We start from the raw sequence: 21,862 nt of genomic DNA, 5'->3' as shown, positions 1-21,862 counted from the left end.
ACTGACAGCGGCATGTCCTTCACCCTACAGTGTTCACTTCAATACCACTAGAACCTCTATTGGCTATACCCCAGCCAGAAACACACACACACACTCACAGTGTTTTTTCTCAAATTTATGCTTTGGCCACAAATACGACTAGAGGATGAGTTAACAGAATAGGAACTTTTAAAAGTAAGATTTTCACTGGCCAGTTGTGGCTACCCAATGAGCACGGGCTAACTAATATGCACAGGGGTCCATTGTCGCAAGGTTCCGTTGGCCCCATAGCGACAAATGACTACATGGCTACGTTTGCATCAACTATGGGTAGCTACCACAAGAGTTTGGACTTCTGTTAACGTTAAAAAGAGGGAAGTACACAGTGTCCTTCGCCCCCATCTCGGAAACAGCTAGTTATTTTCTGGTTGTTGACAAACAGTTTTCTGTAACAGCTTGCTTAGCTTTAAAGAAGTAATTCGTCACTATGGAACCCGTGCGAATTGGGTGGCATGATCACGGGCTACCCAATTCATGTCGTAACGTTAACAGAAGTCCAAACTCTAGCGATAGCTACCCATAGTTGACGCTAACATAGCCACCTAGAGCAACGTAGTTTTCAAAACAAAGTCATTCGTTACTATGTGGCCGACGGAACCTTGCTAAGAATGGACCCAGTGCATATTGGGTCGCTCATGCTCATTGGGTAGCCACACAGTTACTTTAAAACTGCAACATATTCTCTCAGCCTCATGGCAACATGTGTAGAATAGCATTACAAAACTGCACATTTTTGTCTCTGCCCCATGGCAAAATGGGTTGAAATGCAGGTTAGTCATTTTTCCTGGGGGGCCTTCCAATTATCTTTCCACTTATACTGTGTACTCAAAACACCCCTCCATATACCCCTCAAAATACCAAAGAGAAGTCATGTCAAACTGTCTAGAATTGCAGGAAATATTTGAATTTTTATTGATATAATTGACCCCATGGACTCTCTGTCTACTATTCGTACCCCCTAATTTCTACTCCATAATTTGGCCCTGACCTCAACCCCCACCACCACCCCTGCCTAACACCGCTTTACTATCCTCTCCCCACCTCCTGCACTGTCCACCACCCCTCCCTAACACCGCTTTACTACCCTCTCCCTACCTCCTGCACTGTCCACCACCCCTCCCTAACAACGCTTTACTACCCTCTCTCTACCTCCTGCACTGTCCACCACCCCTCCCTAACACCGCTTTACTACCCTCTCCCTACCTCCTGCATTGTCCACCACCCCTCCCTAACAACGCTTTACTACCCTCTCTCTACCTCCTGCACTGTCCACCACCCCTCCCTAACACCGCTTTACTACCCTCTCCCTACCTCCTGCATTGTCCACCACCCCTCCCTAACACCGCTTTACTACCCTCTCCCTACCTCCTGCACTGTCCACCACCCCTCCCTAACACGGCTTTACTACCCTCTCTCTACCTACTGCACTGTCCACCACCCCTCCCTAACTCCGCTTTACTACCCTCTCCCCACCTCCTGCATTGTCCACCACCCCTCCCTAACACCGCTTTACTACCCTCTCCCTACCTCCTGCATTGTCCACCACCCCTCCCTAACACCGCTTTACTACCCTCTCCCTACCTCCTGCATTGTCCACCACCCCTGCCTAACACCGCTTTACTACCCTCTCCCTACCTCCTGCACTGTCCACCACCCCTCCCTAACACCGCTTTACTACCCTCTCCCTACCTCCTGCACTGTCCACCACCCCTCCCTAAAAACGCTTTACTATCCTCTCCCTACCTCCTGCACTGTCCACCACCCCACCCTAACACCGCTTTACTACCCTCTCCCTACCTCCTGCATTGTCCACCACCCCTCCCTAACTCCGCTTTACTACCCTCTCCCTACCTCCTGCATTGTCCACCACCCCTCCCTAACACCGCTTTACTACCCTCTCCCTACCTCCTGCACTGTCCACCACCCCTCCCTAACACCGCTTTACTACCCTCTCCCTACCTCCTGCACTGTCCACCACCCCTCCCTAACACCGCTTTACTACCCTCTCCCTACCTCCTGCACTGTCCACCACCCCTCCCTAACACCGCTTTACTACCCTCTCCCTACCTCCTGCACTGTCCACCACCCCTCCCTAACACCGCTTTACTACCCTCTCCCTACCTCCTGCACTGTCCACCACCCCTCCCTAACACCGCTTTACTACCCTCTCCCTACCTCCTGCACTGTCCACCACCCCTCCCTAACACCGCTTTACTACCCTCTCTCTACCTCCTGCATTGTCCACCACCCCTCCCTAACACCGCTTTACTATCCTCTCCCTACCTCCTGCATTGTCCACCACCCCTCCCTAAAAACGCTTTACTATCCTCTCCCTACCTCCTGCACTGTCCACCACTGCTACCATTCATCCTGGGAATTCCTTTCTCCATGCCCCTCTCTGTCTGGAGTTCTGCAGGGAGTTGGGTATGGAATGCACTGAGAAGGCTCCATCCCAAATGACACCATATGTCCTATTTAATGGCAGATTCTTCCCTATGGGCCTTGGTCAAAGGTAGTGCACTTTATAGGAAATAAGGTGCTATTTGGGAGGCAGCCTTGGTCCAGAGGGGAGCGAGGATGAGAATGTGTGTTGCACTGTGATGTGACATTCCACTGGGTTTTCTCCTTTTATCTGGAGCCCCAGTAGAGATGAGGCTGGACAGGGTCACTGTTGGGCAGAGGGAGGGGGTTGTGAAGGGTGGAATGGGATTTAGTTACAAAGCATTTCTTTTTTTTAGCGTGTCTGCCTAATTTAATGCAAGACTGCTGGATATGACATTGACTCCCGCCATGAGTTACAAAGACTTGTCCAATGGACTATATCAGAATAAAACAAGATTACGTAATCATTTACTTATTTTGAAGGTTTCACTTCTCTTGCAAGTTATTCTGTCACTTAATAAATAGGTAACTTTGTCATTATACAGTAACAACATGGACGTTGAACACAATAAGTAAAACACTGTGGTTGAATGTCAATTTACAGCCACTAACAGCCACAGTCAACATACAGCCACATTCTTCTCTTGGCAACACAGTTTGATGAGAGACTGTTTCTATGAACATTGAGGGATCATTCTAGCCTGGTAGTCAAATATTTTAGTGCTTCTTTAGCCGTCTCTTTTATTTGAACAGACAGATCAGGCTACCACCAGGCTAGAATCCCTCAGTTCCAGTGTTCATCTTTTGCTCATACTCTTCTGGGTGTTGCTCCTACAGGTAGGACCACGTTGGGCCATGGGGCGATGGACATCAGCATCCAGGGCCCAGGAGTTGCCGCCCAGCACTGCTACATAGAGAACCGGGCAGGGATCATCACTCTCCACCCCTGTGGGAACCAGTGTGCCATAGACGGGCTTCCTGTCACCAAACCGGTCCGCCTGTCACAAGGTATGGCTCCTTACAAACAAACTGACTTGTGGAAATAAACCTCATTGGTAAGGAGTCTGTTTCTGCATACCTACAACTCTTATTGTCATCTATTATAGTATCACATTCAACATAGAATAATGACGTACAGCAACAGACGCACATACTGTTTCAAGATGATTTGACAAAAAACACACATGCAATGAAACATTTTTATGTGATATTGCTTTGGTCATTGAGAGGAACTCAATTACATTCCCGGACTAACCAATGCACATGTGTACAATTAATACCAAAGATCGATGCCTATTTGCTAACTGTGTAACCAGCACTTACAAACCCCAAATCAATTAAGATGGGAGTATTAGAGTCAAGAAATCTATTCAGTAAATGCAAATGTGTGCCTTTTCTAAACACATCGATTGAGAAACAACCACACGTTCCTGTGGGGCTGTAGTGAATCATTTCAAGCACACTGGAATATTACAACATGGCTGGAAGGAAGCCTATTGATTTCCAATACATCACATTCTTTCACCAGGATGTCTGAATTTATGCTACAAGACCAACAGAAAATAAAGCAACAGGCCCTCCCGCTGGGAGAGTATCTATGACATTAGTCATAGTACTTACAGTATCTCAACGGCTTCTTGGCTCCATAGAATCACAGGAACTTAATAGTCATAAACTAAAAAACAGTAACGAGAGAGCTGGAGTTGGAGGCTAATGATGACACTGCCTGTCTCCTGGCATCCCCCAACCTGGATTTTCTTGTAGCAGGGACATTGCTATTTTTATTCCACCCCTCTTACCCCAACAGATCCCCCTTTACCCCTGGGGGTAAAAGGTCAAATAATTATTTGAGGGAATCATGGATATATGTATATTTTTTGGTACAAAAAAAATGAATTGTACTAATTGATTGTGCTGACTAGGGATCTGTGTCATAATATGTAGAGATGAGTTAGTTGATACTAGATACCTTTGACACTGTGGCGGTCATATTATGTAACAGGCATCAGTGAAAAGCTGGAATTGCTACTGTCATTCAAGATGCAGAAATTCCTTGTTTTTTCTGGGTGAGTGGTAAGCTATTGAAAAGAATAGACTGAATCCAGACTTGAAAATTGGGTTGATATTACATTTTCATCTCAGAAGGTACAGTATAAAAAATGTTCTCTGATTTATAGCACAGAGCAGTGGTCCTGTGAAGAGAGTATGAGACATATTGAGGGCTTTGATTAAAGCTGAGTGTTAACATGTGAACAACAAATCCATTGAACCCTTCCCCATAATAACTTGGTAGTCAGTCAGTCAAACAGACTCAGAAGATACTAAACTAATACTGGAGGAAATGGGGTGAGGTTGATTCAGATGACAGAGATTTGGGATTGCACATAGAAGCTCTGACTCAGGGTTAGTGCTCCTCTCACCCCACCCCTGAGCCCTCCTCCCACCACACCAAACCCTTTTCTCTTTCTCTCTGGGGTGGATATTAGTTTGAGCCTGTGTCGGAAACAGCTGTTCAACTTCGACCATCTCTCCTGCTGCAAGGAGCCCCGGCAAAACAAACATGCGTGTGTAGTCCACTGCTATGGTGACTGACTGATAAATAGGACGTTGCGCGAGGCTGCGTTGGAAGGAGCAATATACAACGAATTGTAACGCAACATATTTCACTGAAATGGATTGTATGCTTACAGTACGCGTTGGATGAACCAACTGTTCTACAGACTGCACTACAAGGCAGGTGGACAGCGTATTTTGTGAAAACATAACGTAGCCTATGTGAGTAGCCTGTGGAAGAATACTGACACATATTACCATAACAAAGGAGTAGTCAGGACAAGCCCGCATTGCCGCTCTCTTCTTCTTCAACAATCATTTTACATTCAGGAAAAACACGTGGCTGTTTTTAAAGGAGCAGCTGCGATGTTAAAAGCAGAGGGCAAGAGGACTTTCATTTAAAGTAAGTGTTATAGTCAGAATGAAAGGCAATGTCTATGTTGTAGAGTATTGCAGCTGTGTGAATTTATTGTATCTACCAACTTTTTGCAATTGGTTAATCATCAGTTGTAAAAAAAAAAAAAAAGCGAGTTGCTAGATTCGTTACAGTAGATGGGTGACGTACAGTAAGTATAACGTTGTAACATTCAAATGATTCATTGTGCCCTAATCTCGAAAGTAGACATTGTCTCCTTTATTGATATCGTAAAAAAATATAATACACCTGCACCAGTAAAGTAACATTGACCTGTTTTATTAATATTGACAGCAAAACATATACAAGGATAAAATCTCTAGCCAAATCCTCCACTATGACAGGGCAGTGATCTCTTTTTATTTTGGCATGGTCACCAGGTGCCTGTATACTGTTACATTTCTATTCCTGGTCCATGAGACCTAAGCATGCTGTTAACCCTGTCTAGAATCTAGACGCAGTCTATTCTCATATTAGCAAACCCACTCAAAACTCCCCCCTCCAAAATCTGTCATTTCTGACACATTGCATTGACCCCCATTGCATGCATAAAGAGACAGGAGGTGTACCACCTCTGCAAACAAGCATCAGGCTGCCCTAAAATTCACTCTTTGTTTACAGCTCGGTGAGCCACATATCCTGCTGCTCATGCTTGGTTGAACCTGGACTCTTCTGTTTGTGAGGCCACATACACAGAGTGTGGATAGAGAAATAACCCATAGCCATCTGTTTCACCGACTTGACCAGCAGGACTATTTATTGTTAATGTTGTTCTGGCAAAAGGAGGTGAGGGAGGGAGTGCGAACAGTGCACATATGTTACAAGACCCCCTGACACTTCATTATGCCACTCACAGGAGATGGCAGATAGTTTCAGGATATTGTATCTGGGATAAATGTTATGGAATAGATTTCTCAATTATGAAAGTATATGAAGAGGGAACCTGAAATCAGTATCAATGGTGTCAAATGCCACATTCTATACTGTAAGGGGTTGACTGTCTCAAATTAAGTGGATTGTATTTTACCAAAATACTTGACTGTCACCATCATTCATTTTATTCATCACAAGCTTAAAATGTCTCATCGGGTATTGCTGTATAGGATACCTCTACCCACTTTAGAAAGTGGGCAGACGTCATAGTTATGACATGTATTGATATACCAACTCAGTTATGTTGGATATGCCAACTTCGTTATGTTGGTGAAAATAGAATGGTCATATGAGAACTTCCACTGCTTTCCTGTGTATCTCCTCTCTATCTCTTGGTATGTGTGGCTGCACTTTATGGCCTCTGCATTGGCTAAAGCTTTGAGTGATTAACTGGTGAGCTTGAAAGTGTCTGGCCTTTCCTTAAGCAGTAAAACACAACAATGCCATGGCAACTGTCATGCTTACTTTTTGGCATCCCTTTGTCCAGTGTGTCCTCTGCTTTAGAGATATCTGACACTCTAGGTTTAGTGTCTGGTCTTCTGTGTTTTATGATGACACAGTTAAATGTGAAATTGTCAAACACTGTGAGCTTAAATGATAGTTAACTAGTAGTAAAGGAATGAAAATACATTTGGTCTTACTACTAGAAGTTGATTTATTGATTGATTTTAAAGTAATGAAAAGTTTATCTGAACTTGAGAAAGTAGTTCAGGTTAGTCACAGATGGAGGGTCAGAGGGACTCTTTCTTTGTTGAAGCCAACTGAAACTCAGTCGATCTCTATTCTTCACACATGCCCTCACGTAATCACAATTCCAAGTATTTGCTCTTAACCCAGTTTCCTAGATCTTATTTCAGTGGTCCCAATAGCTTACTTTCCAAGGCTTAACAATGAAGATCGTTTTTGGCTAACTATACTACATTTAAATGATGATATGAAAATGCTTTCATATTGTTGCTTGGCAAGGGTTTAACTCCAGGGAATATGGTCTCAATTTATTTTACACTACAGTGATATAAACCAATGTAGTACCCCTCAGGTACACCGACCCAACCTTCTCCTATGGTTTCTTTCATCTACCAGGTTTTCATGAAAGAATATCTCTTGAGGAGATTTGAATCCCTGCCAGTGTCCAAGTGTTTTCAGTGAATAATGGTCTGTGCTCTTTGGTGTCACTTCTAGTTGTGTCAAAGTTACCTTGAAGTAAAGACATATCCACACCCATCTCAGACAACCTCATCTGTGATTTTCTGTTTAGAGTATTGAAAATATAGTAATGTCAATTAACCTGTTGACTTCTCGCAATCAAGTCTTCTACTTGAGTAGGCTACATGGTACCCTTTTTGTTGTAATTGAATAACATGAATATGGTAACTTGCAGAGAAAACCCCATACGAGATATGAAAGATGTACTTTGGAGCCATTCCCAAAGTGCACTCGCTGTGATGAGAACCCATGAGTTCTGCCAATATTGGAGTGTTAAAGGATAACTCTGCCTCGCAACGTTGAGAGAATCAATCTCGCTGATTAACTGTGAAGATCTTGGCTGCGCAGCCGCCACCCCCGTTCTCTTCCAACAGCCCCAATGAATTATCTTCTGTGAAGGTTTTTTCATTTACCATTGAAGCATGTCCTCTCCCAAATGATGTAATGAATTATTATTTAAAAAATGGCAACGTGTCATATTTTACTGTCAGGTTGTTTTAGCAAACACTTGATTAAACGTTATTGGAATCTCTGAGATATTTGTCTCTGATAAAAAGGTTCTTCACTTCAAATCTGGGGAGAGCTGAGAGCATATGGAGTGATGAGTGGAACAGTGGCGGACTGGGACCAAAAATTGTCCCTGGAATTTCTAACACACCGGCCCATTATTGTCCTTGAGGACCCCACACTGGCCCATTATTTTCCTTGAGGACCCCACACTGGCCCATTATTTTCCTTGAGGACCCCACACTGGCCCATTATTTTCCTTGAGGACCCCACACTGGCCCATTATTTTCCTTGAGGACTCCACATTGGCCCATTTTTTTCCTCGAGACAGATAAGGATAATTTTGCACAAAAAAACAATGTTAGACAGGGCAACTGGTCTAAAAATTGACCAGCCCATCTGCCAGAAATACCAGATGGCCAGTCCACCCCTGGAGTGGAGAACCCAAGGATCTATTCTACAACCCTGTCATTGGTTTAGTGCCGTCGCTGCCTATACTCTGTCATCTCCTATGATTAACCAAAGGTGATTGACTAGGGAAGGTCCAATGGGAATGTGACCCCTACAAGTGCTCTAGTGGAGGTCTCCATGGACCACCTAGGGAGTTGGGTTAGGTATCTCTGTAGTCTGATTTGGCATAATTGTGGTCTGGTTAAAAGACAGCAAACTGTCATTTGCCCAACAACGCTGTCTCAGTAGAGATAAGCAGAGGAGGGACCCCTAGACAGAGGCACAGTCGGACAGCATGACGAGGGCATTGTGGTGACGGAAGGTGCTGCAATGAGGAGCTCACACCCTGAGATTTTTTTTTTAATGTAAGGGAGAATTTTTAGTTCAGTGTCGTGATGCCAAAATATTAGCAACATCCACACAGTTGCTTATCATATCAACAATGTATACTCAATGTATACTCTACTCTTAGTAGACTGCTTATACACACACACACACTTCGTGCCATTAGTTTTCCCTGGTCAGGTCACATGGTCTGGAAATACGCCGGGCCCTACTCTTAATACAGACAAATTGTGAATGAAGAGAGTAAGTATGGAAGCCTTCAGTCTCCAGACAAATGTTCACTTCCAGGTAAGTCTGATGACAAGAGGCAAACAGTAAACGTGGACGATTCTTAGTATGTTGATCTGTTGTACCGCCAAACCAACAACAAATTATTCATGATATTCATTCTCAATGTGTTGCCACCATCAATCCATTTTTATTTCTGTATGCAAATTCTCCATTTATCTATAAACGACTGCTAGATTTATTGAATTCCAGAACAGTGATTGCCTAGGGACCTTGCTAATGGTATTGACTCGCTCAATTACTATTTGTTATTGTGAAAGATAGTTAAAAATGAAAACGAGGCACTATAATCGCAGATTGCTATTCTACGTGTCCCGTATTCTGATTAGACCTAATTAGACCTAATTTATGATTCCAGTCAGGGAATATCCCTGGGTGAAGGAACGGGTGGGCTTAAGTGGGCCCAGGCCAACCCATTGGCAAACCAGGACCAACCAATCAGATTGAGCAAAAAAAGTCAACACACCCATATTTTATCTTTAATACGCTTTAGAAATGCTACATTTGGCAAAATGTGTAGAATAGCACAAGAAGCTATAAAACTGCACATTCTCCTCACTGTTCGTGGCAAAATGTATAGAATTGTAAGAAATTAGCTTTAAAACAGCAACATTTTCTCTCAGCCTCATGGCAAAATGTGTAGAATAACATGAGATTAGCTATAAAACGGTACATTTGAATCTTTGCCCCATGGCAAAATGTGTAAAATTGCAGGAAATTAGCTGCTTTCCAAAAATACATTTCTGGCTATGCCACTGTCACCAGGTACAGTTTACACGATGCATGGCTGAGCTATACTACCATTTCAGGACATAAATACATGCCTCACATCTCAGCACTCTGTAAATCTATAGTCACATACTGTTGTTTAGTGTTTCCCTATGCCAAGTGATCCATCAATATAAGTAGGTCTCTAATGGCTGAATTGATGAGTCCTCATTGGCAATGATGTGTTTCACAGAGAATGACTCTGTCCTGTCACTATGAGTGGCTACTGACTAGCCATTTATGCAGCTGTCATCAATTTTTAATATTGTCCGTGCAGTAACTCACACAACTAATTATATGGTAATTTCACTATATTTTCCTTGCGTTGATATTGATCAACCACCAGTCCAAGGAAAGAAAAAATATAAAAAATGCATTCATCTCATGAGCCATACTTCACGGTTCGTACTAGCTAGCCAGTCAAAAGTTAGTTGAGAGAGATTGAAAATTCTTAAACTTGTCATGTCATTGACTCAGACCCAGTTTGATGCCTGTGCTTGTCCAGTGTGTTGTCTTACTCTGTTGTCCACTCCTGGTTAATGGCTTATGAACACACACACACACACACACACACACACACACACACACACACACACACACACACACACACACACACACACACACACACACACACACACACACACACACACACACACACACACTGCTGTAGTTTGGAAATGATGTGAGCGAGCAGCTCTTTGTGTGGTTTGCTGACTCAACCTGCCTGTCTGATCCTTGATGGTCTGTGGTGTCACCGCTCAGCTGTAGATGTAGCAGGCAGCAGGGTGAGGCTTCGCTGCCCCTCTGCCCAGGGTCTGTGTGTGTGTATCATTACTCATTGTGTATTTATTCCTTGTGTTATTATTTTTTGATAATTTCTCTCTTTTTTTTTATCTCTGCGTTGTTGGGAAGGGCCCGTAAAATAAGCATTTCACCTGTTGTTTACCAACACAATTTGATGGTGCAGCAGGCACTTTTAGTTAACTCTCACCGGAAGCTCCAGACAGAGAGGGGCACACGGGGTCCTACGGCTGCCGAGATCTTTGGATCAGACTCCCTGAGGGCAAAAGAGAAAGAGCTTCAGAAAGAGCTTCAGTCTTCTTCTGCATACATCAGCCCACCATGCATACTGCTTATTTGTCCACTGCCTGTGTTCCAATAGAGCTGAGTTGTACAGCTGTAACGGGTACAGTAAACAAGGCCATGTTAGCCTGACAGTATTTTACTGTTGTGGGTTAGGGTTCTGGATTCACAGTTCATATCTGCATTCTGCACAGACTACATGCTTTTAAATACTTTACTTTTCAGTAGGGAACATTTAATCGGAATGGCTGATTAATTAGGGCCGATTTTCAAGTTTTCATAACAATCGGAAATCTGTATTTTTGGGCGCCGATCTTTAAAACATTTATTTTTTGATACCTTTATTTAACCAGGCAAGTCAGTTAAGAACACATTCTTATTTTCAATGACGGCCTAGGAACGGTGGGTTAACTGCCTCGTTCAGGGGCAGAACGACAGATTTTCACCTTGTCAGCTCGGGGGATCCAATCTTGCAACCTTACAGTTAACTAGTCCAATGCAATAACGACCTGCCTCTTTCTCGTTGCCTGTTACGCGAATGCAGTAAGCCAAGGTAAGTTGCTAGCTAGCATTAAACTTATATTATAAAAAACAATCAATCATAATCACTAGTTAACTACACATGGTTGATGATATTACTAGATATTATCTAGCGTGTCCTATAATCTCACTGAGCATACAAGCATACAAGCATCTAAGTATCTGACTGAGCGGTGGTAGGCAGACGCGTAAACATTCATTCAAACAGCACTTTCGTGCGTTTTGCCAGCAGCTCTTCGTTGTGCGTCAAGCATTGCGCTGTTTATGACTTCAAGCCTATCAACTCCCGAGATTAGGCTTGTGTAACCGCTAATAGCACGCGCTGTTGTCGTTGTGTTGCTGGTTCAAGCCCGGGGAGGAGCGAGGAGAGGGACGGAAGCTATACTGTTACACTGGCAATACTAAAGTTCCTATAAGAACATCCAATAGTCAAAGGTTAATGAAATACAAATGGTATAGAGGGAAATAGTACTATAATAACTACAACCTAAAACTTCTTACCTGGGAATATTGAAGACTCATGTTAAAAAGAACCATCAGCTTTCATGTTATGAGCAAGGAACTGAAACGTTAGCTTTCTTACATTGCACATATTGCACTTTTACTTTCTTCTCCAACACTTTGTTTTTGCATTATTTAAACCAAATTGAACATGTTTCATTATTTTCTTGAGGCAAAATTGATTTTATTGATGTATTATATTAAGTTAAAATAAGTGTTCATTCAGTAGTGTTGTAATTGTCATTATTACAAATAAAAAAATACGGGGAGTGTGGCGAAGTCAGGTAGGAGACCTGCGCCAACTCCCCGTGCTTACTGTGGAGAGAGAGGGACCGGGAGGCACCGTGTTATGCCGTGAGGCGCATCAGTTCCTTTGCTTTGTCTTTGTTTTAGTATGGTCAGGGCCTGAGTTGAGGTGGGCAGTCTGTTTGTTTTTCTACGTTGGTTTGGCCTGGTATGGTTCTCAATTAGAGGCAGGTGTCGTAAGTTGTCTCTGATTGAGAATCATACTTAGGTAGCCTTTTTCCACCTGTGTTTCGTGGGTGTTCATTTTCTGTTTAGTGTTTTTTCATTCACCTTACGGGACTGTTAGTTTGTCTTTCACTTTGTTATTTTGTATTTGTATAGTGTTCAGTTTATTTTATTAAAAATATGAACACTTACCACGCTGCGCTTTGGTCCTCACCGTTTCCACCAACGACGACCGTTACAGTATCGGCTTTTTTGGTCCTCCAATAATCGGTATTGGTATCGGCGTTGAAAAATCATAATTGGTCAACCTTAAATTTGTGGTGTCAGATACAACCACGTACAAGTCATTACAATCACACATAACAGTGCATTTTCCATTCTTACTTTGCATTTTGCCATGTTTTCCTGCTATTATATGACCATGATGGAAGGGTGTGTAACATAGTTTTTTGCATGCTATTAATACGTTGGATCAGGCCTGTACAGCGCGTGTGTGCTCTCTGAATAGCCAATGAGTTGTGAGGTTGAGTTGGCTTACGGTGTGTGATGGCTGTAGCCCCGGGGCTATGTCATTTGAAGGGTGGGTCTGACATTGGGCATGATTGAGTTTTGCCACAAATCGGCCTGCCAAAATGCACAATCTCTATCTGCTGAAGAAGAACAGAGAGCGTGTACAGACAGATATTCAGCTGATGTGGCGCTCTCCACTAAAATCTTAAATAATACTGTTATAAAATGTAATCCGTCTCAGTACTACCATCGTCTTGTTTTATGACACTTGTTTTTACGTTAGCTTCCCTTCTTGCCACCCCAGAGATGTTTGTTTCATACTTTCTTATCAAATGTGGAAATAAACATTATATAGAAATGAATTTTGTCTGTAACTTTTAGAATTTCCCTTTAGGCGAACAATTAAAGCTAATGTTTTCACCAAGTCTTCACTGTCGACACAAAAAAATGTTATCTTCTGCTCCTCTGCATTGACGTCATCTCGTCTCCCTACACTGATGTGATAGTTACCACGGTAATTCAGCTGTGCCTGTGTTTGTGTCCTAATCACTTGCTGTCCTGTCAGAACCTGTGAAGTAATCAACTATTCTTCCCCACTTCCATGGAATAAAAAGGCATCTGGCTGCATTGTACACACTGCATGTGTCCGAAATGAAATCCTATTCTCTATATAGTGCACTACTTCTGAACAATGCCCTATGGACCCTGGTCCAAAGTAGTGCACTGTAAAGGGAACAGGTTGAATCTGGATCGCACCCACTGTACAGTGATGGTGCTCTGATGGAAAAGTTTCCATGAAAGCCTTTTTACCCCCAGGTTCTCTGGTTGCTGATGACAGATATCAGTTAGCAGACCATCACCCCCTATTTACCTCAATCTAAAATCTATTTTCAGCTATTCACTGTATAATGGGACTATGTTTGGACAGTACAGGAGGAATAATTGCTTTCTCCTGATTGCTTTCTGTTAGTAGCATACAGGACTGAATAAGAAGGTTTGATATGTTTTTGATTTTTCAAGTAAGGCTGTAAGTCGATCAGAATAGGCACTACAAACATAGGGAGTCTTTTCCATGGAGATACAAACTAAATTTATGGTCTGTTCACTCACAAGGAAATCATCACTGCTTACATAGAAGTGAGTTACAGGCTTTGCCTGCCTTTTCCACCTTATCAAGCTGCCAAACCCCAGTGACTTGTGATACTTTATCTTTTCATCATCAGTTATGTTTCCATTAACACTGTCCAGACTTATTAGATGTGTTTCACTCATTTTACAGAGGCAGCATCAGTTGAAGCTAAAGCTGTTGACCTGAAGATACAGATATCAATGTGACAAGCATGACCTTGGGGAGTTAATGCAAGTGTTTAGGTCTTAGGCAAGGTTACTCATCACGCGAGCATGGTTCACTGAAACGCCTCCCTTACAACTGCTGCTTTCTCAACCTCCCATGTTTTCTTTTACAGGCTGTATGCTGTGTTTTGGACAGTCTGCTTTTTTCCGCTTCAACCACCCAGAGGAGGCGTTCAGGATGAAGAGCATGATGCCAGGGGGAAGCAGGGGCTCCAGTGGGAACTACAGAATCCACTCAGGTAATATAGTACTGTCACAGGTAATACAGTACTGTCACAGGTAATACAGTACTGTCACAGGTAATACAGTACTGTCACAAGTAATACAGTACTGTCAGGTAATATAGTACTGTCACAGGTAATATAGTACTGTCACAGGTAATACAGTACTGTCACAGGTAATACAATACTGTCACAGGTAATACAATACTGTTACAGGTGATACAGTACTGTCACAAGTAACACAGTACTGTCAGGTAATATAGTACTGTCACAGGTAATATAGTACTGTCACAGGTAATACAGTACTGTCACAAGTAATACAGTACTGTCACGTAATATAGTACTGTCACAGGTAATATAGTACTGTCAGGTAATATAGTACTGTCACAGGTAATATAGTACTGTCACAGGTAATACAGTACTGTCACGTAATATAGTACTGTCACAGGTGATACAGTACTGTCACGTAATATAGTACTGTCACAGGTAATACAGTACTGTCACAGGTAATACAATACTGTCACAGGTAATACAATACTGTCACAGGTAATACAATACTGTCACAGGTAATACAGTACTGTCACAGGTAATATTGTACTGTCACAGGTAATACAGTGCTGTCACAGGTAATATAGTACTGTCACAGGTAATACAGTACTGTCACAGGTAATACAGTACTGTCACAGGTAATATAGTACTGTCACAGGTAATACAGTACTGTCACGTAATATAGTACTGTCACAGGTGATACAGTACTGTCACGTAATATAGTACTGTTACAGGTAATACAGTACTGTCACAGGTAATACAATACTGTCACAGGTAATACAATACTGTCACAGGTAATACAATACTGTCACAGGTAATACAGTACTGTCACAGGTAATATAGTACTGTCACAGGTAATACAGTACTGTCACAGGTAATATAGTACTGTCACAGGTAATACAGTACTGTCACAGGTAATACAGTACTGTCACAGGTAATACAATACTGTCACAGGTAATACAGTACTGTCACAGGTAATATAGTACTGTCACAGGTAATACAGTACTGTCACAGGTGATACAGTACTGTCACAAGTAACACAGTACTGTCAGGTAATATAGTACTGTCACAGGTAATATAGTACTGTCACAGGTAATACAGTACTGTCACGTAATATAGTACTGTCACAGGTAATATAGTACTGTCACAGGTAATACAGTACTGTCACAGGTAATACAATACTGTCACAGGTAATACAATACTGTTACAGGTGATACAGTACTGTCACAAGTAACACAGTACTGTCAGGTAATATAGTACTGTCACGGGTAATACAGTACTGTCACGTAATATAGTACTGTCACAGGTAATATAGTACTGTCACAGGTAATACAGTACTGTCACAGGTAATACAATACTGTCACAGGTAATACAATACTGTCACAGGTAATACAATACTGTCACAGGTAATACAGTACTGTCACAGGTAATATAGTACTGTCACAGGTAATACAGTACTGTCACAGGTAATACAGTACTGTCACAGGTAATACAATACTGTCACAGGTAATACAATACTGTCACAGGTGATACAGTACTGTCACAAGTAATACAGTACTGTCAGGTAATATAGTACTGTCACAGGTAATATAGTGCTGTCACAGGTAATATAGTACTGTCACAGGCAATACAATACTGTCACAGGTAATACAATACTGTCACAGGTAATACAGTACTGTCATGACACACTCAAGGTATAGGCCTACTGTTGTATGAAAATCAAATGTAGATGTTACAAGATACATTTTGTGATCACTTCCCTTGAACCCTCTCAAATACAATGCTAGCATAATATTCAGAATACATGGCCGACGTCAGTTTATGGCAACCTACGTTGGAGTACAATGACACACACTGAATATAAACTTCTGGGGTATATCTAAAAGTAAGCAAAGGGTTAAAAGCCAGGTATTATAAAGACATTTTGAATACCCCGTCAAATGAAAAGACACTGAATAAACAGGGCTTCACTTCCTGCACCCAAGGTCCTTGTTTCTGTGTCGCCACAGATGAATGGCTCAGATTGTTTGTGGCAAAGGAAGCAGCTCCCTTACAGGTGCTGAGTTCCACACGCCACAGAAGAGTTCCACACGCCCTATTGCCTTTCCATTTCTGGCCTGGGTGGAGACAGGGTGCAACAGAACCCTGGCTGCCTGGCCTGCTGGCCCTGGTTTCACACCATGCATGTTTTATGAACATCTCATTCCTCTCTAGGCAGAAGTGTTCAGCTGCCTAGCCCTGCCCTGTCCTCTCCTCACAGGCACAGTGGAGTGTTTCCCCTTGGCCACCTTCGGGGGATCTGTCCCAGCATCTTGTTATTTCCTTATTTTGTTGCTTGTTGCCGACGTGCCACCGGTGATAAGTATAGCGCATATACATATTGGGTGTTGGGATCTTCCTGGTTTGGAAATTAATGATTTTCACTGTTGTTTAAAGGGCTTAATTTCTCCTTAGATGTGTATTCCTTGGTGAGGTCGGTAGAGAGTCTCTGTTCTTACCCTTGAAGTACTTAAACTGTGGATTTATTGCGTGTCACATTAAGGTCGATAGATTTGATTTATGAGTATGATTTCTAAGACATTTCTAGCGCTTGCTTGGTAACACAACCCAGTCACCAACAGTACATTGCAGTAGGCCTATACAGTAGTTCAGCCACGCTCAGTGAGCAGCTCTGACACATTTCCTACCAGGCTCATTCGTATGCCAGCCAGGCAAGCTTTGTTGGCTAAGCACTGCTTATTTTAAGTTGAGGGGTATCTTTTACTGTTTCTATTTTTAAACCTCCACCCTATTCTTCCATCTTCCACTTCCTGTGTGTTTCCTCAACCTTTCCTGCACCGCACCCTTTTCCCTGTGTATTTTAGGTTAACAGAGGGGATTTAAATGCCCTCTTTATCTTAATGATCTCCTAGCTTCATTCTTAATATTCCATAATTCCAAATGGTTGGGCTCTGCCTAGAACGTCTGATTTAGCTTACACATTCTACAACTGTTTTTTGATGTAGTCAAAATCCCTCAGGTCATTGTCTATGCAGTACAAATTACAATAGGCAAGGAAATACAGTGGGGCAAAAAAGTATTTAGTCAGCCACCAATTGTGCAAGTTCTCCCACTTAAAAAGATGAGAGAGAGGCCTGTAATTTTCATCATAGGTACACTTCAACTATGACAGACAAAATGAGAAAAGAAATCCAGAAAATCACATTGTAGGATTTTTAATGAATTTATTTGAAAATTATGGTGGAAAATAAGTATTTGGTCACCTACAAACAAGCAAGATTTCTGGCTCTCACAGACCTGTAACTTCTTCTGTAAGAGGCTCCTTTGTCCTCCACTCGTTATTTGTATTAATGGCAGAAGAAGTTACAGGTCTGTGAGAAATCTTACAGGTCTGTGAGAAATCTTGCTTGTTTGTAGGTGACCAAATACTTATTTTCCACCATAATTTGCAAATAAATTCATTAAACATCCTACAATGTGATTTTCTGGATTTCTTTTCTCATTTTGTCTGTCATAGTTGAAGTGTACCTATGATGAAAATTACAGGCCTCTCTCATATTTTTAAGTGGGAGAACTTGCACAATTGGTGGCTGGCTAAATACTTTTTTGCCCCACTGTATATCACATTGTAGATAACGTGGAAGACTCAATACTATATAGCCTAGGCATATTATTAAATGACATATGAATGACAGTATGATTTCACACTAGTTTCAATGTTAATGTCACATGCACAAGTACCGTGAAATGCCTTTCTTGCTAGCTCTAACGCCAACCATGCAGTAATCGATAACATTGTAATACTAAAAATAACAAGGTAGAACAAAAACACACTAGATATAAAAATAAGAACAACACGATAAAGTAAGCATACTATATACAGCAGGGATCATCAACTAGATTCAGACGCTGGCCGATTTGTTCTTGAGCGGATGGTCTGGGGGCCGGAACACAATTACAAATAATTTGTAGACAGAGTTTTGGTGGGTTGGCCCTCTCTGTTGTGGTCCCATATTATTTTCATTTTTTAATAATGGATTTAATGGTGCTCCGTGGGATGTTCAAAGTTTCTGATATTTTTTTATAACCCAACCCTGATCTGTACTTCTCCATACCTTTGTCCCTGACCTGTTTGGAGAGCTCCTTGGGCTTCATAGTACCGCTTCCTTGGTGGTTCCCCTTGCTTAGTGGTGTTGCAGAATCTGGGGCCTTTCAGAACAGGTGTATATATACTGAGATTATGTGACAGATCATGTGACACTTAGATTGCACACAGGTGGACTTTATTTAACTAATTATGTGACTTCTGAAGGTAATTGGTTTCACCAGATCTTATTTAAGAGCTTCGTAGCAAACGAGGTGAACACATATGCTCACCACTTTTACGTTTTTATTTTTTTACATGGACATACATAAAATGCAACAAAATAGGAAAAACGCCAAGAGGGTGAATACTTTGCTAGGCACTGTATATGATAAACAGAGTAGCAGCTGTGTGTGTGTGTGTGTGTGTGTGTGTGTGTGTGTGTGTGTGTGTGTGTGTGTGTGTGTGTGTGTGTGTGTGTGTGTGTGTGTGTGTGTGTGTGTGTGTGTGTGTGTGTGTGTGAGAGCAAATGATGGAGTGAGTGTTTATATGTGTGTCGGAGTATCAGTGAGCGTAGTGTGTAGGGCTCTGTGAATATGCATAGCGACAGTGCAAAATAATTAATCAAATCAAATCAAATTTATTTATATAGCCCTTCGTACATCAGCTGATATCTCAAAGTGCTGTACAGAAACCCAGCCTAAAACCCCAAACAGCAAGCAATGCAGGTGTAGAAGCACGGTGGCTCGGAAACAACTCCCTAGAAAGGCCAAAACCTAGGAAGAAACCTAGAGAGGAACCAGGCTATGTGGGGTGGCCAGTCCTCTTCTGGCTGTGCCGGGTGGAGATTATAACAGAACATGGCCAAGATGTTCAAATGTTCATAAATGACCAGCATGGTCGAATAATAATAAGGCAGAACAGTTGAAACTGGAGCAGCAGCACGGCCAGGTGGACTGGGGACAGCAAGGAGTCATCATGTCAGGTAGTCCTGGGGCATGGTCCTAGGGCTCAGGTCCTCCGAGAGAGAGAGAGAAAGAGAGAATTAGAGGGAGCACACTTAAATTCACACAGGACACCGAATAGGACAGGAGAAGTACTCCAGATATAACAAACTGACCCTAGCCCCCGACACATAAACTACTGCAGCATAAATACTGGAGGCTGTACAAATACAAAGTTCAACTCATAGAGTTTGTGTAGCCATTTTGTTAGCTATTTAGTTTGCTATTTAGCAGTCTTATGACATGTGGAATTGAAGGAGCCTGTTGGTGTCAGACTTGGTAAAGCTTGCTGTGTGGAAGCAGAGAGAACAGTCTATGGCTTGGGTGGCTGGAGTCCTCCTTTCACACCTCGTGATATAGAGGTCCTGGATGACAGGGATCTTGGCCCCTGTGATGTACTGGGCTGTCCGCACCACCCCCTGTAGCACCATGTGATTGAGGGCAGTGCTATTGCCATACCAAGCAGTGATGCAGCCTGTGAAGATGCTCTCAATGTAGAACTTTATGAGGGCCCATGCCAACCCTTTTCAACCTCCTGAGGGGGTAGAGGCGCTGTCGCACCTTCTTGACAACGGTGCACGTGTGATTTGGACCTCCTCCAGTGCAGCCCCGTCGATGTGGATGGGGACATACTCCCTTCCCCGTTTGCTGTCATCCATGATCAGCTCCTTGGTCTTACTGACGTTGAGGGAGAGGTTATTGTTGGGGCCCCACACTGCCAAGTCACTGACCTCCTACCTGTAGGCTGTCTGACCTCCTACCTGTAGGCTGTCTCATCGTCGCTGGTGATCAGGCCTACCACTGTCGTGTCGTCAGCAGACTTGATGTTGGAGTCGTGCGATGATATGGTGTGTGGGCCTCCCACTATAACTCGGGAAGCCATGCAGTTTATTAGGCTACAGATTAAATAAGTTACAAGGAACTTCACAGGGTTTTGTGAAATTACACGGTGATGAGCTTGATGCTGCTTTCCAATAAATATCGAGGGTCTTATTCTGGTGAAATGATTGATGCTTGACTGCCATTTGACAAATACAAATATTTTCCTTCTTATCCATAATAATCTCATCATGTAGACTAGCCTACTGTACTCACACAGCCTACCTGCACTGTATCTGCGAGCTGTCGGCTAGAGCGCAGGTGCCCAGACCCAGGTAGGCACATTTGCCCAGACCCAGGTAGGCACGTTTGCCCAGACCCAGGTAGGCACATTTGCTATTTAGCTATTTAACAGTTTTTGTGACAAAACTATAGGTAGAGTTGAAATGGAAACACATTATTTTTATTTGGTACATGAAAACTTAAGCAAAAAAATAAACGTTGTGTGCACTAGGGCATCACGCACTGATTTGTATCCACAAGAAGTCTGTTTGTTGGAAACAGCACTGGTGTGAAAATATGCATATTTTATTTATGAAGATTCTAGGATATTTGCATGAAAATCTGTCACTAATTGGATGGAAACCTAGCTACTGTTATGGTCTTTAATTAAAATAGCAAAAATACATTTCTCAAGCACATATTCAACCAGTCTGGGAGTGGTTTGAGTCAGGGACCTAATTGGAGGAGTCTAATGAGAGGGATATGTAACATAGAAACTAGCTGTTATTGGAAGAGGTTTGAAATTCTCTTTGTTATTGGTCTATTTACTTTTACCTCCTGGTGATTCCGCCAGGCAGGCCAAAACTACACCCATACTAAACAAATTTCAGGCAATCTTTTCAAACGGCACTTACTCTCAAACTGTATTATCATAATTTACACTATTTCACAGTAATATTCCAACCTCATAGTGTGGAAATATATTTTTATAAAGCATAGGCAAATCACGTTTTTGACTGCACTGCCCCTTTAAGAAGAAAAACAGACGAAATTGTTGCCGCCCTGGTAAATCTAGCAGGCGGTCACATCAGCACCGTGGACAGGGAAGGGAGGGGGAGCGAGCAAGCAGGATAGCGGCGCCTGGCACACGAAACCCGGCTGGAATATCACGTCGGCAGAGGCTCTCTCAACCTTCCCGGGTGCGGAGACCCGGGTAGGCTACAACAGGCTTCGGTAAAGGCAGCTTTATTGAGGTAGGAATGCCGGGCTCCAGCGTTTGGATTTTAGCTGGGCTATAAGTCATTATAAACGACTTAGTCGCAAGATTACCCATTCATGT

The 21,862-nt window shown here is 42.6% G+C and overlaps 1 protein-coding gene across 16 annotated transcripts in view; it reads left to right on the top strand.

Moving 5' to 3' along the window:
• The window catches only part of LOC139385551 (pleckstrin homology-like domain family B member 1), a 106,490-nt gene that overhangs the window by 25,621 nt on the left and 59,007 nt on the right, over positions 1 to 21,862 (top strand). For 9 of the 16 annotated variants that reach the window (XM_071130714.1, XM_071130707.1, XM_071130703.1 and 6 more), the window contains exons 4-5: positions 3,259 to 3,429; positions 14,458 to 14,583. In XM_071130714.1, the coding sequence (XP_070986815.1) occupies positions 3,259 to 3,429; positions 14,458 to 14,583 (297 nt within the window). Of the gene's footprint in view, positions 1 to 3,258; positions 3,430 to 4,905; positions 5,378 to 14,457; positions 14,584 to 21,862 lie in introns of those variants that run through there. The other 7 variants (XM_071130716.1, XM_071130713.1, XM_071130711.1 and 4 more) reach the window with 4 other exon arrangements.

Source organism: Oncorhynchus clarkii, chromosome 27 (assembly GCF_045791955.1).
Source record: "Oncorhynchus clarkii lewisi isolate Uvic-CL-2024 chromosome 27, UVic_Ocla_1.0, whole genome shotgun sequence".
Classification (NCBI taxonomy): Eukaryota; Metazoa; Chordata; class Actinopteri; order Salmoniformes; family Salmonidae; genus Oncorhynchus; species Oncorhynchus clarkii.
This window is presented reverse-complemented; position numbering and strand designations above follow the sequence as displayed.